Source organism: Mauremys reevesii, linkage group 10 (genome assembly GCF_016161935.1).
Source record: "Mauremys reevesii isolate NIE-2019 linkage group 10, ASM1616193v1, whole genome shotgun sequence".
In the NCBI taxonomy this organism is placed as follows: domain Eukaryota; kingdom Metazoa; phylum Chordata; order Testudines; family Geoemydidae; genus Mauremys; species Mauremys reevesii.
In genome coordinates, this window is record NC_052632.1 from 46,978,648 (window position 1) to 47,005,529 (window position 26,882).

Here is a 26,882-nt window from a genome sequence, read left to right on the forward strand (position 1 = left end):
GCTGGTCACTCACACAGTCATTTCACTGCCTCCAGCACTTCTAGGGAGTGTGTGGCACTGTAGTCAAGAGGCAGAGCACCTTTCAGTGATAGGGAATGGAAGTGACCAGGTACCAATTCTCCAGGACAACCAACAACTCTGAGGAAAGGTAAAACCAGCAAATTTTGTAGTAAGTGGGGTTGGTGTGTGCAACTTTAGCAACAAACCCACAGGAGGTGTCTGATTGTCAAGTTCTGAAACCTGTAGTTAGCAGCTAAAGTCCCCACTTAGATGCCTTAAATATCTGCTTTAGGCAACCATCTATGTTCTGGAAATTAATTCCCTCTTTGAAACATATAGAGCATGACAGATCAGATTAATATTTTGTGTGAGGATCAGATGCTGAATAGAATTGTTAATATTTTAAAATAAAAGCTGCTTAATTGATCCCTTTCATTGTAATAATTATGCTGATAAAGTCAATTTTCTAGCAAAACTTCCTCCCATGGGATCTCAAAAGCTTTGCAAACAATATAAAGAAAATAATCAGAAAAGATATAGGTAGTATGTACTTATATCATAAAACAATAGCATTAAACAAGCCTAGAAATGTTGGACCTAATCCTGTGCGGAACTTCTGTTGGCCCTAATGGGAGTTCTGCACAAGGAGAGTTTGTGGGATCAGATCTTCTAGCTAGTGCTTGTATACATAGTTCTCACGTGTTTATCATCAGTGTGTATTTCTAGTCTGAAATAGCATAACTAGCATGGATGTACTGCACTGTCGGCACTTACACTGGCACTATCCCATTGCTTCTAGGGCTGTTGCTTAAATCGCAGTTAACTCACAATTAACTCAAAATTAATTGCACTGTTAAACAATACCAATTGAAATTTATTAAATATTTTTGGATATTTTTCTACATTTTCAAATATATCAATTTCAATTATAACACAGAATACAAAGTATACAGAGCTCACTTTATATTACAAATATTTGCAGTAAAAACAACAAAAGAAATAGTATTTTTCAATTCCCCTCATACAAGTACTGTAGTGCAATCTCTTTATCATGAAAGTGCAACTCACAAATGTAGTTTTTTTTGTTACATAAGTGCACTCAAAAACAAAACAATGTAAAGCTTTAGAGCCTACAAATCCACTCAGTCTTACTGCTTGTTCAGCCAATAGCTAAGAGAAACAAGTTTGTTTACATTTATGGGAGATAATGCTGCCCACTTCTTAATTACAATGTCACATGAAAGTGAGAACAGGCATTCTCATGGCATTGTTGTAGCTGGAGTCACAAGATATTTGCGTGCCAGATGCGTGAAAGATTCATATGCCTCTTCATGCTTCAGCCATCATTCCAGAGGACATGCTCATTAAAAAAAAATATATATGTGTTAATTAAATTTGTGACTGAACTCCCTGGGGGAGCACAGTATGTCTCCTGCTCTGTTTTACTCACATTCTGCCATATATTTCATGTTATAGCAGTCTCAGATGATGACCCAGCACGTTGTTCGTTTTAAGAACACTTTCACTGCAAATTTGACAAAATGCAAAGAAGATACCAAAGTGAAATTTCTAAAGATAGCGACAGCACTTGACCCAAGATTTAAGAATCTGAAGTGCCTTTCAAAATCTGAGAGGGATGAGGTATGGAGAATGCTTTCAGAAGTCTTGAAAGAGCAACACGCTGATGGGGAAACTACAGAACCCAAACTACCAAAAAAGAAAATCAACCTTCTGCTGGTGGCATCTGAGTCGCATGTTCATTTTCGGCATCTGTCGGTCCACACTGATTTGGATAGTTATTGAGCAGAAACTGTCATCAGCATGGACCCATGTCCTCTGGAATGGTGGTTGAAGCATGAAGGGACATATGAATCTTTAGCGCTTCTGGCATGTAATTATTTTGCAACGACAGCTACAATAGTGCCATGCAAACACCTGTTCTCACTTTCAGGTGACATTGTAAACAAGAAGCAGGTAGCATTATCTTCTGCAAATGTAAACAAACTTGTTTCTCTGAGCAATTGGCTGAACAAGTAGGAGGACTGTTTTATTTTTGAATGCAGGGTTTTTTGTATAGAATTCTACATTTATAAGTTCAGCTTTGATGATAAAGAGATTCTATCATAGAATCTCAGGGTTGGAAGGGACCTCAGGAGGTCATCTAGTCCAACCCCCTGCTCAAAGCAGGACCAAACCCAACTAAATCATCCCAGCCAGGGCTTTGTCAAGCCTGACCTTAAAAACCTCTAAGGAAGGAGATTCCACCACCTCCCTAGGTAATCCATTCCAGTGCTTCACCACCCTACTAGTGAAAAAGTTTTTCCTAATGTCCAACCTAAACCTCCCCCTCTGCAACTTGAGACCATTACTCCTTGTTCTGTCATCTTCTACCACTGAGAACAGTCTAGATCCATCCTCTTTGGAACCCCCTTTCAGGTAGTTGAAAGCAGCTATCAAATCCCCCCTCATTCTTCTCTTCTGCAGGCTAAACAATCCCAGTTCCTTCAGCCTCTCCTCATAAGTCATGTGCTCCAGCCCCCTAATCATTTTTGTTGCCCTCCGCTGGACTCTCTCCAATTTATCCACATCGTTCTTGTAGTGTGGGGCCCAAAACTGGACACAGTACTCCAAATGAGGCCTCACCAGTGCTGAGTAGAGGGGAATGATCACATCCCTCGATCTGCTGGAAATGCCCCTACTTATACAACCCAAAATGCCATTAGCCTTCTTGGCAACAAGGGCACACTGTTGACTCATATTCAGTTTTTCGTCCACCGTAACCCCTAGGTCCTTTTCTGCAGAACTGCTGCCCAGCCCTAGTCTGTAACAGTGCATGGGATTCTTCCGTCCTAAGTGCAGGACTCTGCACTTGTCCTTGTTGAACCTCATCATATTTCTTTTGGCCCAATCCTCTAGTTTGTCTAGGTCCCTCTGTATCCTATCCCTACCCTCCAGCGTATCGACCACTCCTCCCAGTTTAGTGTCATCTGCAAACTTGCTAAGGGTGCAGTCCACACCATCCTCCAGATCGTTAATGAAGATATTGAATAAAACTGGCCTCAGCACCAATCCTTGGGGCACTCCACTTGATACCGACTGCCAACTAGACATGGAACCATTGATCACTACCCGTTGAGCCCGACCATCTAGCCAGTTTTCTATCCACCTTACCGTCCATTCATCCAGCCCATACTTCTTTAACTTGCTGGCAAGAATACTGTGGGAGACTGTATCAAAAGCTTTGCTAAAGTCCAGAAATAGCACATCCACTGCTTTCCCCTCATCCACAGAGCCGGTTATCTCATCATAGAAGGCAATTAGGTTAGTCAGGCATGACTTGCCCTTGGTGAATCCATGCTGACTGTTCCTGATCACTTTCCCCTCCTTTAAGTGGTTCAGAATTGATTCCTTGAGGACCTGTTCCATGATTTTTCCAGGGACTGAGGTGAGACTGACTGGCCTGTAGTTCCCTGGATCTTCCTTCTTCCCTTTTTTAAAGATGGGCACTACATTAGCTTTTTTCCAGTCGTCCAGGACAGTCCCCGATCGCCATGATTTTTCAAAGATAATGGCCAATGGCTCTGCAATCTCATCGGCCAACTCCTTTAGCACCCTCGGATGCAGCGCATCTGGCCCCATGGACTTGTGCTCATCCAGCTTTCCTAAATAGTCCCGAACTACTTCTTTCCCCACAGAGAGCTGGTCACCTCCTCCCCATACCGTGCTGCAGAGTGCAGCTGTCTGGGAGCTGACCTTGTCTGTGAAGACGGAGGCAAAAAAAGCATTGAGTACACTAGCTTTCTCCACATCCTCCGTCACTAGGTTCCCTCCCTCATTCAGCAAGGGGCCCACACTTTCCTTGACTTTCTTCCTGTTGCTAACATATCTAAAGAAACCCTTCTTGTTACTCCTAACATCTCTGGCTAGCTGCAACTCCAAGTTGGATTTGGCCTTCCTAATTTCACACCTGCATGCCTGAGCAATACTTTTATACTCCTCCCTGGTTATTTGTCCAATCTTCCACTTCTTGTAAGCTGTTTTTTTGTGTTTAAGACGAGCAAGGATTTCACTGTTGAGCCAAGCTGGTCGCCTGCCATATTTACTTTTCTTCCTACACATCGGGATGGTTTGTTCCTGCAACCTCAATAAGGTTTCTTGAAAATACAGCCAGCTTTCCTCGACTCCTTTCCCCGTCATGTTATTCTCCCAGGGGACCTTGCCCATCAGCTCCCTGAGGGAGTCGAAGTCTGCTTTTCTGAAGTCCAGGGTCTCTGTTCTACTGCTTTCCTTTTTTCCTTGTGTCAGGATCCTGAACTCGACCATCTCATGGTTACTGCCTCCCAGGTTCCCATCCACTATTGCTTCCTCTACTATTTCTTCCATGTTTGTGAGCAGCAGGTCAAGAAGAGCTTTCCCCCTAGTTGGTTCCTCCAGCACTTGCACCAGGAAATTGTCCCCTACACTTTCCAGAAACTTCCTGGATTGTATGTGCACTGCTGTATTGTTCTCCCAGCAGATATCAGGGTGATTAAAGTCACCCATGAGAACCAGGGCCTGTGATCTAGCAACTTCTGTTAGTTGCTGGAAGGAAGCCTCGTCCACCTCATCCCCCTGGTCTGGTGGTCTGTAGCAGACTCCCACCACGACATCACCCTTGTTGTTCATAGTTCTAAATTTAATCCAGAGACTCTCAGGTTTTTCTGCAGTTTCATACCGGAGCTCTGAGCAGTCATACTGCTCTCTTACAAGTACTTGTATTAGATTAATTAAAAAATACTATTTCTTGTTTTACAGTGTGAATATTTGTAATAAAAAATATAAAGTGAGCAATATACTCTTTGTCGGGGGCGGCTCCAGGCCCCAGCACGCCAAGCACGTGCTTGGGGCGGCATGCCGCGGGGGGCGCTATGCCGGCCGCCGGGAGGGCGGCAGGCGGCTCCGGTGGACCTCCCGCAGGCGTGCCTGCGAAGGGTCCACTGGTCCCGCGGCTCTGGTGGACCCTCCGCAGGCACGCCTGCGGGAGGTCCACCGGAGCCGCCTGCCACCCTCCTGGCGGCCAGCATAGCGCCCCCTGCGGCATGCCGCTGTGCTTGGGGCAGCGAAATGTCTAGAGCCGCCCCTGCTCTTTGTATTGTGTTGTAATTGAAATCAATATATTTGAAAATGTGGAAAACATCCAGAAATATTTAACAATAGAATACCATTTATTTAATCACATGATTAATCACAATTTTTTTAATCGTTTGACAACCTTAATTGCTTCATTTACCAAGAGTTCCATTCTCTAGTGTACACAAGCATAGACCACAGGGAACCAATGCAGCAAGCCTCACTTCCTCTCTTTGGACCTGATCCTATGAGGTACTGAGTGAGCTTCAACATCAGTGGGACTTGAGAGGCACTCAACACCTTGTCGGAGTTACTCAGCATCTCATGGGATCAGGCCCCTTCTCAGCAAACATTCATAAAAAGGTGATATGCAAAGGGAAAGGCCTAAGCATACCATTTCTTGCTGTGTGCTGAGCTTGTGTTTGTCAGTCTGTTTGTTTGTTTGGTTGTTTGAGGGACCGTGTGCTCTGGCTGGCAGTTGGAGGCAGGTTTGAAAGCTCGAAGCCTCTGGTAATTGGCTGAGCCTTAATCAGTGGGCGGGGCATTCACTCAGGCCAGGCCAGGGCTTTATAAAGCCGCGCACAAGCGACCAGGGAGCTTTGCGAACAGGGGCTGCTAACAGGGAGTTTCGCAAGGGAGTTTGGAAGGGGAGTGGGAAGGGAGTGGGAACCCCTCGCCGGCCATAACCCCTTCCCTGTAGCCCCCCCTAAAATCCTAAAACCTATAAACCAAACTACATTCCAAAACTACTTTCTGTAAACCAGCCTTTCACTAACTAGGAGACAATGCAGGCAGAAGCCCAGCAGCAGAGTGGGGGCTATCCAGTTTATTGCACTGAGTGTAGCATGTATGATTACCTGCCCTGTGGGCGGGTTGCGTATGTGTGCAGTCGGTGCAAGGAGCTCCTGGCCCTCAGAGACCATGTACGGATTTTGGAGGCCAGGGTGGCAGAACTGGAGGAGCTGAGAGAGGCAGAGAGGTATGTTGATGAGGCCTTCCGGGACACTGTAGAATTGTCCCACCTCCGCTTAGACAGCACCTGTGCTGTTGAGGAGGAAGAAGGGCCCAGGGAAGTAGAGCAGTCAATGGGAGCAGAGGGAAACCTTCCCGTAGTTGGGACCCTCCTTCCAGATGGTGCTGGGGTTGCCTCTCGCACTGAGGTTGCATCTTCGGGGGAGGGAACTCCAGTTTCTAGGAAAAGGCAGGTGTTAGTAATGGGAGATTCGATTATTAGAAATGTAGATAGCTGGGTCTGTGATGACCGGGAGAACCGTATGGTGACTTGCCTGCCTGGTGCGAAGGTTGCGGATCTCTCGAGGCATCTAGATAGACTTATGTGTAGTGCTGGGGAGGAGCCGGTGGTCGTGGTACATGTAGGTACCAATGACATAGGGAAGGGTAGGAGAGATGTCCTGGAAGCCAAATTTAGGCTGCTAGGGAAGAGACTGAAATCCAGGACCTCTATGGTGGCATTTTCAGAAATGCTCCCAGTTCCACGCGCAGGGCCAGGTAGGCAGGCAGAGCTTCAGAGTCTCAATGCGTGGATGAGACGATGGTGTAGAGAGGAGGGTTCACGTTCATTAGGAACTGGGAAACTTCTGGGATGGGAGGAGCCTATACAGGAGAGATGGGCTCCACCTAAACCAAAGTGGAACCAGACTGCTGGCGCTAAACATTAAAAAGGTTGTAGAGCAGTTTTTAAACTAGGTGATGGGGGAAAGCCGACTGCTGCAGAGAAGCGTGTGGATCGGACACAGACTTCTCTTAGGGGAGAGTCTGATGATAGAGAATCTCCAGGTTATAGTCAGGAGCCGAGGAATGAGAAATATAATGTAAGGGCCGGATCAGATGATGAACAGTCACATAAAAAAGAATCTGGCACATCAGAAAAAGGCAGGCTAATAAACAGGGACAAGTTTTTAAAGTGCTTGTACACAAATGCCAGAAGTCTAAATAATAAGATGGGTGAACTAGAGTGCCTTGTGATAAAGGAGGATATTGATATAATAGGCATCACAGAAACCTGGTGGACTGAGAGCAATCAATGGGACACAATCATTCCGGGTACAAAATATATCGGAAGGACAGAACAGGCCGTGCAGGGGGAGGAGTGGCACTATATGTTAAAGAAAGTGTAGATTCAAATGAAGTAAAAATCTTAAGCGAATCCACAGGTTCCATAGAGTCTCTATGGATAGAAATTTCATGCTCTAGTAAAAATATAACATTAGGGATCTATTATCGACCACCTGACCAGGACAGTAATAGTGATGATGAAATGCTAAGGGAAATTAGAGAGGCTATCAAAATTAAGAACCCAATAATAGTGGGGGATTTCAATTATCCCCATATTGACTGGGAACATTTCACTTCAGGACGAAATGCAGAGATAAAATTTCTCGATACTTTAAATGACTGCTTCATGGAGCAGCTGGTACGGGAACCCACAAGGGGCGAGGCGACTCTAGATTTAATCCTGAGTGGAGTGCAGGAGCTGGTCCAAGAGGTAACTATAGCAGGACCGCTTGGAAATAGTGACCATAATACAATAGCATTCAACATCCCTGTGGTGGGAAGAACATCCCAACTGCCCAACACTGTGGCCTTTAAATTCAAAAGGGGGAACTATACAAAAATGAGGGGGTTAGTTAGACAAAAGTTAAAAGGTACATTGACTAAAGTGAAATCCCTGCAAGTTGCGTGGGCTCTTTTTAAAGACACCATAATAGAGGCCCAACTTCAATGTATACCCCAAATTAAGAAAAACTGTAAAAGAACTAAAAAAGAGCCACCGTGGCTTAACCACCATGTAAAAGAAGCAGTGAAAGATAAAAGACTTCCTTTAAAAGTGGAAGTCAAATCCTAGTGAGGCAAATAGAAAGGAGCACAAACGCTGCCAACTTAAGTGCAAGAGTGTAATAAGAAAAGCCAAAGAGGAGTTTGAAGAACGGCTAGCCAAAAACTCCAAAGGTAATAACAAAATGTTTTTTAAGTACATCAGAAGCAGGAAGCCTGCTAAACAACCAGTGGGGCCCCTTGACGATGAAAATACAAAAGGAGCGCTTAAAGATGATAAAGTAATTGCGGAGAAACTAAATGGATTCTTTGCCTCAGTCTTCACGGCTGAGGATGTTAGGGAGATTCCCAAACCTGAGCTGGCTTTTGTAGGTGACAAATCTGAGGAACTGTCACAGATTGAAGTGTCAGTAGAGGAGGTTTTGGAATTAATTGATAAACTCAACATTAACAAGTCACCGGGACCAGATGGCATTCACCCAAGAGTTCTGAAAGAACTCAAATGTGAAGTTGCGGAACTATTAACTAAGGTTTGTAACCTGTCCTTTAAATCGGCTTCGGTACCCAATGACTGGAAGTTAGCTAATGTAACGCCAATATTTAAAAAGGGCTCTAGGGGTGATCCCGGCAATTACAGACCGGTAAGTCTAACGTCGGTACCGGGCAAATTAGTTGAAACAATAGTAAAGAATAAAATTGTCAGACACATAGAAAAACATAAACTCTTGAGCAATAGTCAACATGGTTTCTGTAAAGGGAAATCGTGTCTTACTAATCTATTAGAGTTCTTTGAAGGGGTCAACAAACATGTGGACAAGGGGGATCCAGTGGACATAGTGTACTTAGATTTCCAGAAAGCCTTTGACAAGGTCCCTCACCAAAGGCTCTTACGTAAATTAAGCTGTCATGGGATAAAAGGAAAGGTCCTTTCATGGATTGAGAACTGGTTAAAGGACAGGGAACAAAGGGTAGGAATTAATGGTAAATTCTCAGAATGGAGAGGGGTAACTAGTGGTGTTCCCCAAGGGTCAGTCCTAGGACCAATCCTATTCAATTTATTCATAAATGATCTGGAGAAAGGGGTAAACAGTGAGGTGGCAAAGTTTGCAGATGATACTAAACTACTCAAGATAGTTAAGACCAAAGCAGATTGTGAAGAACTTCAACAAGATCTCACAAAACTAAGTGATTGGGCAACAAAATGGCAAATGAAATTTAATGTGGATAAATGTAAAGTAATGCACATTGGAAAAAATAACCCCAACTATACATACAACATGATGGGGCTAATTTAGCTACAACGAGTCAGGAAAAAGATCTTGGAGTTATCGTGGATAGTTCTCTGAAGATGTCCATGCAGTGTGCAGAGGCGGTCAAAAAAGCAAACAGGATGTTAGGAATCATTAAAAAGGGGATAGAGAATAAGACTGAGAATATATTATTGCCCTTATATAAATCCATGGTACGCCCGCATCTCGAATACTGTGTACAGATGTGGTCTCCTCACCTCAAAAAAGATATTCTAGCACTAGAAAATGTTCAGAAAAGAGCAACTAAAATGATTAGGGGTTTAGAGAAGGTCCCATATGAGGAAAGATTAAAGAGGCTAGGACTCTTCAGTTTGGAAAAGAGAAGACTAAGGGGGGACATGATAGAGGTATATAAAATCATGAGTGATGTTGAGAAAGTGGATAAGGAAAAGTTATTTACTTATTCACATAATACAAGAACTAGGGGTCACCAAATGAAATTAATAGGCAGCAGGTTTAAAACAAATAAAAGGAAGTTCTTCTTCACGCAGCGCACAGTCAACTTGTGGAACTCCTTACCTGAGGAGGTTGTGAAGGCTAGGACTATAACAATGTTTAAAAGGGGACTGGATAAATTCATGGTGGCTAAGTCCATAAATGGCTATTAGCCAGGATGGGTAAGAATGGTGTCCCTAGCCTCTGTTCGTCAGAGGATGGAGATGGATGGCAGGAGAGAGATCATTTGATCATTGCCTGTTAGGTTCACTCCCTCAGGGGCACCTGGCATTGGCCACTGTCGGTAGACAGATACTGGGCTAGATGGACCTTTGGTCTGACCCGGTACGGCCTTTCTTATGTTCTTATGTTTTTCCTGTTATGTGTTTCTTTGTGGAGTAATATATCTGAGGGTTTTGTTTCCAGGGTTCTAGCTCATTTCAGTAACATACTGCTAGTGCTGGACGAGATGCCAAACTTCCCTGAGGAGCTCCAAGGGGCAAAGAAAGGGATTCTGTATCTCACACAGTACAAAGTAAGGATCCAGACTCTTAAATCTAATTATTTACATCATGCCAAATGATGTTGCGTCTGAACACCTGGCAAACTACAAAAGCCATAAGCCAGCCACACACACAGGAAATTAATATGGGGTGTCACAGCACAACATCACTGCTTTAGCAAACTGCATAGCAGCTGAAGGGAGGAGCATGGATTGTCTTCACGTGGATAGACTGTTAATCTGCAGTTACAGCAGCTCTGTAAATTCCTGCTTTAATAAAGAACCAGTTTAGTTTAATAAGGGCAAGTTTACATGAGAAAATTTTGCCAGCATGTTATTTAAGGGTATGATAGTTATGCTAGCAAAAACTACACAGGTAAGAGCTCTAGTTTAGACAATTATAGCAATACAAAAGTTATTATACCGGTATCGGTTTTGCCAGTTAGGGGAAACAGCATACACTATCCTGGTACAAGTACTTCTATAATTGCATCTATTCTAGGAGGGTTTTGCTGGTTTAACTATACTGGTAAAACCCAGCTAGCATAAATCATGAAAGAGTTGTTTTATTAGGCCTGTTTTTACCCAGCATGCAGTACATGAAATAACAGCTATGATTTTGCTCTGTGTGCTGTACCTTTAAGTTCTCTGGAGGCAGCTGCCATTTTGCATTAATTTCAGATGCAGCTTGTTACAGAGGCGACATACACACCATCCTCTCTCCTGAAGACTTTCCTTTTATGTTAAAGTCATTCCTACTGAACACATGGTTGTTCTTTGTTGAGGCAAAACACAACATACTGGTACACCCTGATGTTGCTCTCCTTTCTGCCCACATGTCTTAGAATATATTATTTCCAGAGGGTGGGTATCATCATGCACATGCTGTTGCAAAGTGATGGATTTTCCATTTCCTCCTGGCAATGGTGAGATTGATGGAAATTTCTCAGCTGCTGGCCCACTACTGCTGAATCCCTTCCCTGAGAGATTACAAGATCTATTTCACACTTCCATGACTCTTGCTTGTTTCATGGACAATTCCATGTTTGCCAGTGAGCAAAGCTATTGTAGTAACTACTGTTGACAGGGAAAGAGGTGATCCCTGAGAAGGTAGGCAAAGTCCACTGATTGCCATGAAGATTAGCATGAAGCTCTAGAACTTGCAGAGGGATCCAGTATAGTTAGTAGAGCAGAGGGGTTACAGGTTTGCATTGCTCAGCTGCTTAGCTGCATCTTGCTTATCATCTCCAGCATTGGCACGTCCCTAGGTCTCTCTCTTCCCTTTCTGATCCCACTCCCCAAATAAGCAACAAAGCTCAAAGCAATACTCTTCCTGAACCAGTTCTTATCTCTGTTTCCCTAGATGATATTCCAGCACAAGGACAAGGGCTCCACGACCATCCGCTTTCCACTTCAGCTCCTGGGGGACTGTAAGATAGGGGAGGAGCTGAGCTCCAGACAGCAATATATCAAAGGGACTATTAGTATGTGTTGTACCTTACCATACCCAGGACCCTACTGCTGCCACACGTCATTGTGTCTCCTGTCACACTTACTCTGAATGAGGAGAAGCAGATGGATATTAGCAGATATTGCCTGTGTGGCATAGAGAGGTCCACATGCAGGTGTATTGAACAGGAGAAGGCCATATCCCGCTATCATTTTGATGATCACTTTAAACAGGGCATGGATTATTCATCACAAATATAAAACCACGATTACATCTGATTTCCAGGGGATCTGAACCCAACTCCCTTGCACTCAGCTGAGGGCAATGGAGGCCCTTCCCTAGAAATAGGAAGCGAGGGCTGGAATAAAACCCAGGATGTCCATACATCTTGGATTAACCAGCCACCATTTTCCGTTAGGATAGAAAATACATTACTCAGACACACATGCATCCCTCAAAAAATATCTTCAGAGGATATTTATCCCAGATGAATTTATCTGGCTAACTGTGTGTCACGGGTTTTCCGCACATTATCAGTTCCTCAGAGTTAGTTAGGTGCCTAAATACCACTGAGGATCTGGGCCCAAGTAACTACTTACAGCAGGTGATTGGACTCAGGAATCCTGTGTTCTATCCCCAACTCTACCACCTACTCACTGTGTCACATTGGTCGCTTCTGTGCCTCAGCTCCTCCCAGAGGGATAATGATATCTACTTCACAGGCTGGTTGAGAAACTTAGTGATTGTAAAGTGCTTTGAGATCCTGAGAGGAGAACTGCAGAGGATCATTGTGTGTAGCACTAAAAGAACAGACATGATATAAGAGTGACCACTCCCTTTCATCAGGGTCATTTGAGGGCAGTCCAAGGATTGCCTCACAGGTGTAGTTTCTGTGTTGTATTCATGTCACCATAATGACAAGGAAAAGAACCATGGAACTGTGGGAGGGAAGATCATGGGAGTAGGAAAAATAACAGTTCAAAGAGATGAGGAAACAGGGACAATAGAGCAAACTGGAGAAAGAGGAAATGTCTCTGGTGAAGGAACATCAGGTGACTGGACTCATGGGCTCACTATAATCTCATCCACTTAGCTTCCAGTCAAGGTGTTCTCACCTTCAAATTCATCTTCCTGTATGAAGCCACTGATTGCCTGAGTATGATCAAAACCCTGTCTTCAGCAGGTGAGGCTCTTGATGGTTCTGCATAATGCCAAAAGTCTGGTGGTTGTTTTATACACATGTAGGAAGGCAAGGTCCCAGCTCCAAAGGGCTTACAATGCACATGCCAGATCCAGATACCTGTCCTTTCATTATATGGTACCTTACTGCAAGAGCAGTCCTACTGAAATTAATAAAATTACTTGTGGAGCAGTATACTTCTAAATCAGAACAAGGTCACCACAACTGGGCCCTATAAGGGCAGTACAGACAAAAGGATGCAATATAAAAGCCAAATGATTGATCAGTGTGGGCTGGTACAGGCCTTGTCTCTCTTATGCCCTACACAAACATAAGGAGTTGTGTTAATGGTTATGTTACCATTAGGGTGACCAGATGTCCTGATTTTATAAGTCCCAATATTTGGGGCTTTTTCTTATGTAGGTGCCTATTCCCCCCCCCCCCCCCATCTCCTGTCCTGATTTTTCACACTTTCTATCTGGTCACCCTAGTTACCATTATAACAGCAGTGGCGTCTGACTCAACACTATTAAGAGTCTTTAGAAAATCAGTGGGAGTTAGGTATCTTAAGACCTTTGAGGATCTGGGCCTGAGTGTCTCACATATATTGATGACTTTATTCTCCCAGCACCATTAAAGTAGGGCATTATCATCCCAAGTGAACAACCCTCTCTTCTTCCTTCACAACCACAGATCCCATCCCACATGTGAAACAGCCAGGAAGAGAGACAACTGTGGAACGAACAAGCCACATGCCAAGCATCAGCACTCACTCACTGTGCTCAGGGATACTGATCAACCCAGTTCCTGAACCCAACTGCCATACACACTCAGGGTCCCTCTCTTCATCTCCTGTACTCAGTTTCTTTTGCCTCTTGCAAAGGACAGGGGGAAGTGCTGCTACCATTTTTTTCTGACTTTTGCGGTGTGGAGCTCTAAAGATGCCTTCTGTTTTGCTTCTCACACCTTGTGGTCAGACTTGTTACAGGTGATGTTCCTGTTCTGAACTGATGCAGCACCCTTTTACCCCATTTCCTAGTCTAAATATCCAAAAGGTGCCTAACTCCCTTAGGCATCTTGAAATTTCCCAGCCCTTATCTATATCTTATGCTCCATCTTTGATTTTGTTTATGGTATGATGCAAGTTTCAGGAAACCCATTATCTTTCCATGGGTGCAGATGGTAGGACTGGTCAGGCAGGTGATGAAGTTTCACAGAGGTTGTATAGAATATCCATCAAGATAATTAACACTCCAAGAGTGACTGGCATGTTGGCTGGATTTCCCAAGCTCCTGCATGAAGTTGGGCCTAGATCCACACACACATTTAGGCTCCTAGCTTCCACCAATTTCAATAAAGAGACAAGGGGGGGGGGGGGTGAGGTAATACCTTTTGTTAGGCCAATTTCTGTTGGTGAAAGATACAAGCTTTTGACTTATGCAGAGCTCCTTCCCTTCTTCACAGAGCCCAGAGCCTTGTGTAAGCTTGAAAGCTTGTTTCCTTTCACCAGCAGAAGTTGGTCCAACAAAAGATATTACAGTAGAACCTCAGAGTTACGAACACCAGAGTTACAAACTGACCAGTCAACCACACACCTCATTTGGAGCCAGAAGTACCGCACGCAATAGGCAGCAGCAGAGACCAACCCCCCCGCCCCCCAAATGCAAATACAGTATAGTGTTAAATGTAAACTACTAAAAAAAAATAAAGGGAAAGCAGCATTTTTCTTCTGCATAGTAAAGTTTAAAAGCTGTATTAAATCAATGGTCAGTTGTAAACTTTTGAAAGAACCATAACATTTTGTTCAGAGTTACAAACAATCTCCATTCCTGAGGTGTTCATAACTCTGAGGTTCTACCATACCTCACCCATTTTGTCTCTCTAATATCCTGGGACCAACATGCCCACAACACTGATTTCAAGGGAAGTGAGGAGCCTAAATACCTTTGTGGATCTGGTTCTTGGTATTTAGGATTCTGTAATTTACATGACAGTAATTACTACATAATGATCATACCTGCAGATGAGACAATTAGGAATTTGTCTAACAGCTGTTGAAACCCTTGGCTAAGCATGAAATATATGCATAGGCGGCAGGTTTGTATAATTTTTGGTGGGGCCCAAAATGGTGGTGCCCCCCCCGCTCCCGCCCTGTAAGCCGATATAAAATGAAGCTACAACGCGTCAGTGCCACAAGATTACAAGGGTCAATTAAAAGTGGAAAGTCAGAAGCAGCACTTGCCTACTTCAATATACAGTATTATATTTTGTTGCATCTGTTGTGATGAAGTGGGAATGTTCTTAATATTTTCTCTGAATACTGTGTGGGTGCCTCAGTTTCCCCTGCAAGATGCCAACTGAAGGTGTTGGGGACAAAGAGATCAGGTGGCCTCCTTGTCCAGAAGAGAGACAGAGGCCAGAGGAGGGAGTGTCAGTTTGGAGCTGGCTGGGGAAATTGGGAGAGACCCAGAACTTGGTTCTGGGCTCCCCACCCCCCAAGATGGACCTGACAGAGGGGTTCTGTTTTCTGTACCAACAAGCTCTGTTTAAACTGTGTTCCCGTCATCTAATAAACCTTCTGTTTTACTGTCTGGCTGAGAGTCACATCTGACTGCAGAGTTGGGGTGCAGCGACCTCTGGTTGCCCCAGGACCAGCCTGGGCAGACTCACTTTGGAAAGTGCATGACGTGGAAGGGCATGCTGAATGCTCCGAGGTCAGACCCAGGAAGGTGTAAGCTTCTTGCCCTGGAGACAGTATGCTCCGAGAGAGGAGGCTCCCCCAGAGTCCTGACTGGCTTTGTATGGAGATGTTCCAAAGCATCACAGCATCCCCTTCCACACCGTGCACTTCCCAGAAGTCCGCACAGGCACTGACACTCCCTCCTCCGGCCTTTGTCTCTTTTCCAGGCATTAGGAGGCCACCTGATCTCTCTGTTCTCCAACACCTTCAGTTGGCACCTTGCAGGGGAAACTGATTTGGGAGAAATGAAGTAAAGCTGCCCAAACCGAGCTTGAGCACTCCTGAATTTTGAGGTGTTCAAATCTGGAAGGCAGGTGCTGGGGGTGGGAGAGGGCTGTGGGCTCCATGGGGGAGCATGGCAGCAACTGTCTGGAGCTGCATGGAGCCAGATACGCTGGTCTGAGTGGCACAGTAAGCAGTTTGGGGTTGGAGAAGAGGTAGGGAGTTCCGGGGGGCAGTCAAGGGACAAGGAGCAGGGGGAGTTGGATGGGGCAGAGGTTCGAAGGGGCAGTCAGGGGACAGGCAGCAATTGGATAGGCATGGGAGTCTAAGAGGTTTATCAGGGGACAGGTAGGGGGTGCGGTCCTGGGGGGGGAAGTTGGGTGGGGTCTCAGGAGGGGGCAGTTGGGGACAAGGAGAAGGGAGGCTTAGATAGGGGCTGAGGTCCCAAGGGGCAGTTAGGGGCTGGGGTCTGGGGAGGGGGTATTTGGGGAACAAGGACCAGTGGGGCTTAGATAGGGGGTGGAGGTTCTGGGGGCAGTTGGGGCAGGGGTCTGGGGAGGGGCAATCAGCGGACAGAGGCTGGGATTCAAAGGGCTCTGGGCTGCTGGCAGCGCGGGATCCCAGAGCCCTTTAAAGCCCAGCCCCGGCTGGGAGTCAGAGGACTCTGGGCTGCCTGCAACCGCAGGGAGCCCAGAGCCTTTTAAATCCCAGCCGGGGGCCGGGAATCAGAGAGCTCTGGTCTGCCCGCTGCGGCGGGGAGCCCAGAACCCTTTAAATCTCAGCCGCTGCTGGGATTTAAAGGGCTCTGGGCTGCCTGCACCCGAGGGGAGCACAGAGCTATTAAAATCACAGCCGCGCCGGGAATCAGAGGGCTCTGGGCTCCCGCGCAGCAGGCAGCCCCGAGCCCTCGGATTCCCGGCCGCTGCTGGGATTTAAAGGGCTCTGGGCTGCCTGCAAACGCGGGGAGCGCAGAGCCTTTTAAATCCCAGCCGCGGCCGGGAATCAGAGGGCTCTGGGCTGCCTGCAACCGCGGGGAGCCCAGAGCCCTTTAAATCTCAGCCGCGGCTGGGATTTAAAGGGCTCTGGGCTGCCTGCAACCGCGGGGAGCCCAGAGCCTTTTAAATCTCAGCCGCTGCTGGGATTTAAAGGGCTCTGGGCTGCCTGCAACCGCGGGGAGCGCAGAGCCTTTTAAATCCCAGCCGCAGCCGGGAATCAGAGGGCTCTGGGCTGCCTGCACCCGCGGGGAGCACAGAGCTTTTAAAATCCCAGCCGCGGCCGGGAATCAGAGGGCTCTGGGCTGCCCGCCGCAGCAGGCAGCCCAGAGCCCTCTGATTCCCGGCCGCGGCTGGGATTTAAAGAGCTCTGGGCTGCCTGCAACCGCGGGGAGCCCAGAGCCTTTTAAATCTCAGCCGCTGCTGGGATTTAAAGGGCTCTGGGCTGCCTGCAACCGCGGGGAGCCCAGAGCCTTTTAAATCCCAGCCGCAGCCGGGAATCAGAGGGCTCTGGGCTTCCCGCTGCAGCAGGCAGCCCAGAGCCCTCTGATTCCCGGCCGCGGCTGGGATTTAAAGGGCTCTGGGCAGCCCTGGCGGCAGCGGCGGGGGGCGCTCCAAGCAGGGGAGAAAAAACATTGGTGGGGCAGAGCCCCTGCTTGGGATTTATTCATGGGGCTAAAGCCCCAGAGCCCCATATAAGTCGGCGCCTATGAATATATGGATCTCTATCCTCAGATATCTGAGAGGTGTAAACACCCACAGAGGAGGAACTAGTTAGCATGCTAAAGTAGGGGCCAGAACTAGAGCAAACAGTTGAGTATAGCTAGTACTTATGGGATATGATGACATTAAGTCAAGTAAAATTTATGTTACCAGGAAGAACTTTCTGACCCCAAAGGACCTATTAGCTTGAGGAATAAGTCAGGGTCAGTCATCTCCCATGCACCCTCCCATGGCAAGAAGTATCTCTACAGTACCATGCTAACAACATGTCCCTCAAAGGGTTTCTTAAACAGACTCCACACAAGCTTTTCTTAGCCATTCATACCACCCCTTCTCAACGGTACCAGTTTATTCACAGAAATTGTACCCCAAAATGAAACAACATCCCAAAACCTAGTTCATCAGTTTTCCCAGGCTTTTCCTGCCTGTAGCCTTCATGGGTAAACCCCAGGCCTTTCTGCTGGAACCTATTCACCCTACTCCCAGTCCCAGGCCTTCCTGCTGGTGCCTTACCTGTTTATGGTAGGCTACTACCTGGCTGGAGTCTCAGGTTTCTAGCTCTGGCTTTCAAACTCCCTGGTACTAGGGTCTTCCCTGAAGGAACCTGCATTGTTTCCTGCAGTTTCCCAAGCTTCCCACTTCACTACAGCCACCTGCTGCTCATTTTAGGGAACTACCTGATCCAACCCAGGTTTACCTCTTCAGTAATCAGGATTGTTCAGCTCCAGGCCCTCCAGCCCTTAAGAGGCAAGCCACCCTATTACACCTCCCAACAGATGTGGTGGAAACTAGACTGACATAATACTAGTAACTGTATCAGCTGGTGACAGTGCTGCACTAGCAGGGAGACGGTCTGTAATCCTATCAAGATTACTTACTGGAAAACACTGAGGGTGACTAAATTTGTTAGTCTCTAAAGTGCCACAAGTACTCTTATTCTTTTTACTGAGGGTATGTCTACACTACAGAGACTATACCAGCATAGCTATGTCGCTGCAGCTATGCTGACATAACCCTGTAGTGTAGATGCAGCCTATGTCAACAGAAGGAGGTATTCCATCAGTATAGGGACACCACCTCCCTGAATGATGGTAGCTATGTTGATGGAAGTATTCATCTGGTGACACAGCTGTGTCTACACAGCGGGGTTAGGTTGGCATAGCTATGGTGGTCAGGGCTGTTATTTCTTCATGCCTCTAACCAACGCAGCTATGTCAACCTGATTTTTTAAGTGTAGACCAGGCCTGAGCAACTCAGACTTTTTTTCCAGAGATCTAGCACCAGTCCTTAATACAAGGAATCCCTTCCTAGCACTGATCTACGCCATACATTTTCCACCTCATATTCTCCTGCCTGACGCTGCTTTGGTGCAGATAGAATTCACCTGTGTAGTTTGTCAGTATGTTTAATTAAAAGTGTTTAATTTTTGCCTGGTTAGAATCTGGACTCCTTGGGTTCTAGTGTCTGACCTATCACTGACTTCCCCTCTCTGTATTTTAGTTTAATTCGTAGGAAAATCAGTCCTCCACACTCTGCCACCAGTTCTAAAGTAGCTGGATGTTTCTGCACACAGGCTCAGTGGTTCAATAGTTAACAATGTTGCCATCACTGTTATCATTGAGCTTCAGAGTCAATAACCTAGTAAGATGCTGGGGGACAAAGGTATTGTTTCAGGCTGCAGGGAGGCACCACTGAACTGGCTTCTGTTCAAAAGGTTGTCTTCAATACTAGGATGTCTAGAAAATGTAATTACCTTTTAAGTGAAAATTTAAATTCTGCAGAATCGGTTAGAACCACTAGAGGAGTGTCGGTACAGCATCCTGGCTCAGTCCAACTCCTGCTCCCAGTGGCTGAAGAGATTCAGTGCCTTGGTATTATGGGGATTACTGCCTTGTAAATCCTTCCAACAGCTAGATTTGTACTTGCAAAGCACTGTGAGACTCACAGATGACAGGTACTAGACACATGCAAAGAATTTATTTTTACTGACATGATTTTCTTTCTGCTTGTTAAATATACAGATACATTAAGAGAGGCTGCTAATCTTCAGGACTATCCAACAGCCTCCATCTACACCTATGCCCACCCATCAGCACCTCGGGTTCCCCGTAAGCACTGAAACATTTTCACCCTGGTTACGTGAAATGTCCTCCAAACTTCCAGCTGGAGCCTGAGGGAGGAGAGACTCATAGGCTCATCAAATGCTCATAGAAGTCAGTCAAAATCTTTCCATTGACTTCAAAGGCTTTGGATCAGGCCTTCTATATCCAGGGTCTTTCATTCCTGGGTTACCCCACACTGTGCTCCACTAGCAGTATCCCTGGTAGTGTGAAGGGCTCAGCCTTTCTCAGATGAGAGAAGAGCTCAGTTACCTTCTTCATTCACACTTGGGCTTCCCCACCCAGCCCGGTTGGCCCATCCTTTCCTGACATGAATCCTGAGCTATCGTAGGGTTAACTTCCTCCCTAGGATGAGCTTTTGCCACTCCCATTGCTCTCAGCGTTCAGCAGTCTGCCCTTAATGTTTGTTAAAGTTGGTCCATGTTCTCTTCTGTTCTGTGTAGGTTCTCATAGTGCACTCATCATTGTAGAATCTGAGCGCCCTCCAGTAGCACATTAAGCAACATGACTAAATCTGTTACGTATCTGTTGTAATCAATGACTCATAATTAGGGCCCAGACCTGCAAGATGCTGAGCACTTAATTCCCATTGGAGTCTATGGGAGTTGAAGGCACTCAGAGACTTACAGTACCTCAGCACCCCTCAGGATTGGGACCTCGGAGCAGTAATACAGTGCATTATTGGAGCCCCAGCACCAGTAGAGGAACTTCTATTCCATAGTCATTTGGTGAAACTGCCTTGGGGTAGCTCAGTTTTTCCTTCAGAGCTATTTCCCGGGATCAGCTAGATCATCACCGAGGAATTCCTTTGGAGCCTGGAAATCAGTAAGGAATAGAAAACAAAGAATGTGAGAGAGAAAGAGTTCCATTTGGGCTGTTCAGCTCAGGCACTCACATGTTATGGCCCAGAACAAGTAGCATGTCAGCACTAGACTGAAAGAGGGTGCTGGGTGGAGGCTTCACTAAGGTGGGATCTCTGTTCATACCTGAGATGCTGAAAGGTTTCTGTTCTCCCTGGGCAGGTTCGCTCAGCACACTTCCATATTGGCCACCCCCCTATCCTGGCCCACCAGAGTTACCCCCACCCTACTCTGAAGTGGAGTCCACAAGCCCAAGAGGTAAGTCAGCACAAGGGCACACAGGGTGTCACACAGCTGTAAGTCACCTCGCTGGCGCTCCTGATTCCATTTCCCTAGGCTACATAGAGCTTAGCTCCTCCCAGCGGGATCCATGACTGCAGGGCTGGCTGAAACACCTTAGCAGCCTTCTTCACACACCTGCCCCCACAAGCTGCAAGAACTAAGATTCAGGGGGAATCCTCCTTGTGACTTCTGCATCAAACTCCTCTCCTATGCCAGTGAGGTAGGTTGAGACCCATGGCATGGTTAATAATATGACGTGCATGTTGTGGAAGGAGTTTGGAATGGATGTTCTCTGTACACAGGTACTCAGAGGGCCTGGCTGGAACCTCATCTAGAGCTTTGACAAATGGGGATACCTCCCAGTTCCCCAGGGGATGCAGCTTATTACCACCACAGAAGTCTCAGTCAGTACAAAGCTGCTCATATTCCACTCCACACGACAGCGCAGAGTTACCAATGCAGAGAGGATTAGGCATTGCTGTGTGTAATGTTGAGCAAGCCACTAAGGCCCCAATCCTGCATGTGCTAATCCATTGAAGCCAATAGGCTCATTCACATACTTAAAGTGAAGCATATGTCTAAGTGTTCGAATGATGAGAGCCTTAGGGTACATCTACACTGCAGATGAGTGGTGTGATTCCCAGCTCTGCTAGATGTACATGTGCTTGCTTTGATTGAGTCAGTGCGCTATAAATAGCGGTGTGGCCACAGCAGGACAGGCTGTAGCTCAGGTTGACTGCCTGAGTGCATGCCTAGGATCTCAGAAGGGATTGTCCTTGGGCAGCTTACCTACGATGCCCTGTGCTAGCTCGATCAAAGTCAGCATATGTACATCTACCCAAGTTGGGAATCGCACCTCCCAGATGTAGTGTACATGTACCTCGAATGACTAACCAGAGTTCTACAGGCAGTGCCTGGGCAAGGGGACTACTTACATACTACTGTATTATACTTGAGGACAACTGCGCTTACTCAGATGCTTAAGGTTAAGCACATGCATAGGTGTTTGCAGGACCTGGGCCTTAACCTCACTTTCCCCATCTATCAAGAAGCTGGAATCATTGCCTTGAATTACTGTAAAAACCCTAATGTATTTGAGAGAAAGATAATAATAACCTAGTTCTTATCTAGCGCTTTTCATCAGTAGCTCTCCATGATTTACAAAGGCGACTACTGTGACGTGTTCCCCCCAGGGTGCCACCTGAAACTGGGGTACGACTGAGCCCCCCTGACCCCCCAGCCTGCCAAGCCCTCTCCCAGGCTCAGGCACACATAAAGGTAGGGACACACCCAGTTGCAGAACATACAGACACTGATCAGCTCTGCATGGGGAGGCTTCATCTAAGGAACTGCTCAGCTGCTCCAGTGCACCCCTCCCCGCAGAGTGTAAACCCAAAATTACACCATCTTGTGCTGCCCAGAGATCTGTACAGAGTAAGCGCATGAAATTCACCCCCCTCCCTCAATGTGGAGAAGGGATATGCAACAGTTTTCTGCCCCAAGTTATGACTCCCACACACTGGTTTTAGACAAAGAAAAAATAAATGTATTAACTACAAAAGAGAGATTTTAAGTGATTATAAGGCAGTAGTGTGCAACCTGCAGCCTGTGGGCCGCATGCAGCCCATCAGCATAATCTGCTGGCAGGCCACGAGACAGTTTGTTTATATTGACCATCCGCAGGCACAGCCGTTCGCAGCTCCGGGAACGGCAAACCGTGGCCACTGGGAACTGCGGGCAGCCATGCCTGCGGATGGTCAATGTAAACAAACTGTTTCTCGGCTCACCAACAGATTACCCTGACAGGCTGCATGCAGCACAGGGGCCACAGGTTACCCACCACTGTTATAAGGGATAGCAAACCAATCAAAGCAGATAACCTAGCAAATAAACAAAATATGCAAACTAAGCTTAATATACTAAAGAGATTGGATATGAGTAGCAAATTCTCACCCTAAATGATGATTTGAGCAGGCTGCAGAGATTCTTAAGGGGCCAGCTGCACTTGCTAACAGCTTAGAAACCCCAGGTGTTCCAATCCCTCTTGCCTAGGTCCAGCACTTCCCCCCAGTTCAGTCTTTGTTTCTCAGGTGTTTCCAGGAGTCTCTTTGGGCCAGGAGTCAGTGAAGAACCATGATGATGTCACTCCCCTGCCTTAAATAGCTTTTGCATATGGCGGGAACCCTTTGTCTCAAAACTTAGTTCCCACACCAGTCAGTGGAAAAAACACTGGTATTTCAATATGGAATCCAGTACCAGGTGACCTGGTCACATGACCCTGTAGTGTTACAGCAGCCATGAGTCAGAGCCTGCTTGCAGTGTCCTCAGGAAGACACCCCACCCCTGGTGGGAGATAAACTTCTTCTAAGGCAGGGGTTCTCAAACTGGGGGTCAGGACCCTTCAGGGGGTCACGAGGTTATTACATGGGGGGGTTGTGAGCTGTCAGCCTCCACCCCAAACCCCGCTCTGCCTCCAGCATTTGTAATGGTGTTAAATATATTAAAAAGTATTTTTAATTTATTAGGGGGGGGTCGGACTCAGAGGCTTGCTATGTGAAAGGGGTCACCAGTACAAAAGTTTAAGAACCACTGTTCTAAGGCCTATTGTTTTCTCTAATGGCCCTTCCCAGCCAGCCATCTAGACTGAGTACATTTTGAGTACATTCTGCCTAGTGGGCATTCCCCAGGTGTTTGTAATACAAATATATAATCAATATTCCTAACTTCAGATACAAAAATAATACATGCATAAAAATAGAATAATCATATTCAGTAAATCATAACCTTTCCAATGATATCTCACATGACTTATCTTGCATAAAATGCATCATAATTATGCCATAATAATATCACTGTGAAGAATATGGGGTGCAGTGTCACAGCCACTATCATAAGCAAAACAGATATAATAAACATAACCAAAAAGATCTACAGTAATATATACATATGTTAGAGAAATGTATTGAAAAAAATGGTAACATACTTATATATTTTTACATTTTAGCTCACTGTAACCGGTGACATCTCCAGTTCCCCTGATAAGTTATTTTCCAGCTACAACAAATGTTTTGCGATATTTTCTATATTTGTTTAATTCAGACGTTAAAATATATTGAAACCACCATCCTCCTAGTCCCTTTTCCCACTGATATTTAATACAGCCAAGCAGTTTACTTATTTGTTACTAACCATATGCACAGAAATGGGACAGACATCTCGATAATATCACCAATGTTGTACCATCCTTTGTGGTTTGGGTGACCACTCGTGTGATATGACTTTGTGGATGAGAGACTGGAGTAGGGTAGATGTCAAAATGTTGTGGAGGGGATCAGCCTATGAAGTTCTGATTAGCTGGTTCACATCCTTGAACTGTATTCCAAATTTTGAGCTATTGTTTACTAGTGTTTCATTGACTATCAATTCATTGTTCTTATTCATTATTTGTATTATAATAGTGCCCAGAGTGCCCAGTTGGATTCAAGGCCCCAGTGAGCTGGGTGCTGTATGGACAAAGAAGAGATTTTTGAGAGCCTAGTTTGAGATGTCTTAGGCCCTAACATAAAAGCCCAATAACAGTAAATAATATCAAAGGGATCTTTACTAGGGCTGGCAGGAAGGAACACTCTTGGTGAAATGCTGCCATTGATTCCAGAAATTCTTCACTATGGACAGCACAGTAGTAGGGATGCAAAGAGGAAGGGTTTGCAGCATTTCCTACAGATGGTCAGACTCTGCATTCACCTCTGGAAGTTCGTTCCATAGCCAGGCCCCATTTACCAAGATTGCATGCCATTGCCTATAGCAGTGTAATTGTCCCAGGCTATTTCCTATATCTGGGGTCCATTCACATGGCTCAGCCCAGGGCAAATGTACATGGCAGGCATGCAGTGCTTGAAAATCGATCTCTCTTTGCCATTGGGACAGATCAGTACAGTTTGGATCCAAACCAGATCAAACTTCCTCAGGAATTCAGGATGGTGTTCAGATGCAGAGTTCTGGTTCAGCCCACTAGAAAGGCTGGAACAGGGCACTGGCCCCTTACAGACCCCAGATGTGGGGCTATTTGGCTCCTCTGTGGTGGGGTAGACCCAGCTCCACTTTTTAAGATGGTATATAGGAGCTATTGTGAAGGATAATAATGTTGTCTCCACTTTTCTCTCATTTCTCAGAGAGCCAAGAGGGCTGCTGCCACTGCAGGGCCTTGAGAACCCAAGAACAGACAGACAGGCAGAACTGAGGAGCAGCCTAGAAATGTATGGACATAAAACCTTTGTGTCCCTTGCTTTCTCCTTTCCCTAGACTCCCCCCAACATGACAGTTCTGTGAGGGCAATGAAACAAAATTCCACTGATAAAGCCTGATTCAGTCCCCGACAAGCTGCTCTGCTACCCTGCATCTCATCGTGCTTCCTGCAGCAGTAAAAGCTCAGATTTCCCCCACACACTTGTCTTTGTGCATTGTTTTCCAACCCCAAAACATATCCCAAAAACTCAGCCAGCCAGCCACCATGATCTCGATGGGAGCATAGCCCCATGTCCTTCACATGCAAATTTCAAACTGGCCTGTGGTTATCTAATCTGATTGGGAAATATCTCCTGTAGGTAGTCCATATCACTGAAAGTCATGGTAACAGAACCAGCTTCTAGCATGAAAGTGTAAAGAGGAAAGCACTGTTATTTAAAAAATATAGCAGTGACTGGAAATTAGAAGACATGGGTTGTATTCCCTGCTTTGATATTAACTCATGATGTGACTGGGCATGTCACTTCTCCTCTCTACTTAGCTACCTATCATAGTGTTTTATCCTGCTACCCATCACTGTAATATCTGAGTACCTTCCATGTACAAATAAATAGCAATAGCAAAGTCTGTAGTGGTTTTTATGGAGTTTCTCCCTTTTTTAAATGAAAACTTCTTTGGGTAGGGTTTTTGATTTTGCTTTATTTTTAAGCATGCATTATTTTACTTCTATTTTGGGGGTTTTAAATTGATTAGTTTCAGGGAGGGTTCTGGATAGAAGGGAGCGTGTCAATGCTGTCACATCACTCTAAGGTAGAGAGACCTTTTCAAAGAGGAAGGGTTTGCAGCATTTCCTACAGATGGTCAGACTCTGCATTCACCTCTGGAAGTTCGTTCCATAGCCAGGCCCCATTTACCAAGATTGCTTCATCCAGCTGCAGTGTCTCAGAGGATCACAGCTGAGCTGTTGTGTTGGTTATTGGCTCAAAAGTGGGTCTTTAATGTAGCTACAGCCTGAACCATTAATTGCCTTGAAGGTTAGGACCAAGACCTTAAATTGGCATCAAAAACTGCCTGGCACCCAGTGGAAGGAAGGACTTGAGCCTGGTCTTATGGCAACCTAATTTATAGAGAAGGGAATGCATCTGTGCCTCAGTTTCCCTATCTGTAAAACAGCACTTTGAGAGCCTCAAAAGAAAACCACTATGTAAGTGCAAAGTATTACTACTGTTTTCCTCCTGGGGTTTGTGTAATAACACAGGCTTCCCAAAGTGGCTATGTTTGTGCAGAGTAGAGTCCCAGACTGTCAAACTCTGATGGTCCTATTTGAACTATGAACCCGAATTTACAGGCGGCGTGGTACAGCTCAGTAAGCCTAGAGCCAGCAGCTGGTGTTTCAACTCATGTGATCTTAGCTGATATAGGCCTGGCCACTATGTTTTAACAGTGACTTTCTATATTCTTTTTCTTTCCAGATTCCAGGGAGCTGGGACCATGCATCCCTGTGAACTATTAAATTAGAATTGATTCCTGGCCTCTGATGGATTTTCAATCATTCTTCTCCATTCAGCCAGGCAGGATGGGGGAACATGGGTATCAAGAAACTCTTTAGTGCTCACCATTTTGAAGCACACAGTGTGTGTAGGAGGGGATCATAGAACAAGGTGTTATAATACTGGACTGGAAGACAGATCTGGTTCTAATGTCAGCTGTGCTGGGGGGAGGCATAGCTCAGTGGTTTGAGCATTGGCCTGCTAAACCCAGGGTTGTAAATTCAATCCTTGAGGGGGGCCATTTAGGGATCTAGGGCAAAAATCAGTCTCAGGATTGGTCCTGCTTTAAGCAGGGGGTTGGACTAGATGACCTCCTGAGGTTCCTTCCAACCCTGATAAATCTATGTGCCTTGGATAAGTCACTGT

The 26,882-nt window shown here is 45.9% G+C and overlaps 1 protein-coding gene across 3 annotated transcripts; it reads left to right on the plus strand.

Annotated features, from left to right (window-relative positions):
* LOC120372900 (WW domain-binding protein 2-like) lies at positions 1-26,499 on the plus strand. Of its 3 annotated transcripts, XM_039490412.1 has the most exons (8): positions 1-148; positions 10,077-10,185; positions 11,516-11,636; positions 12,696-12,785; positions 19,481-19,567; positions 20,602-20,697; positions 24,894-24,977; positions 26,439-26,499. In XM_039490412.1, exons 1-7 carry the CDS (start codon positions 96-98, stop codon positions 24,959-24,961), a joined length of 624 nt encoding a protein of 207 aa, XP_039346346.1. In that variant the 5' UTR covers positions 1-95; the 3' UTR covers positions 24,962-24,977; positions 26,439-26,499. The 3 variants fall into 3 exon arrangements, with proteins under 3 accessions (XP_039346346.1, XP_039346348.1, XP_039346349.1); XM_039490414.1 differs by lacking the exon at positions 26,439-26,499 and having other exon boundaries at positions 11,516-11,582; positions 24,894-25,537; XM_039490415.1 differs by lacking the exons at positions 12,696-12,785; positions 26,439-26,499 and having other exon boundaries at positions 24,894-25,536.
* Positions 26,500-26,882: the final 383 nt, after the last annotated feature.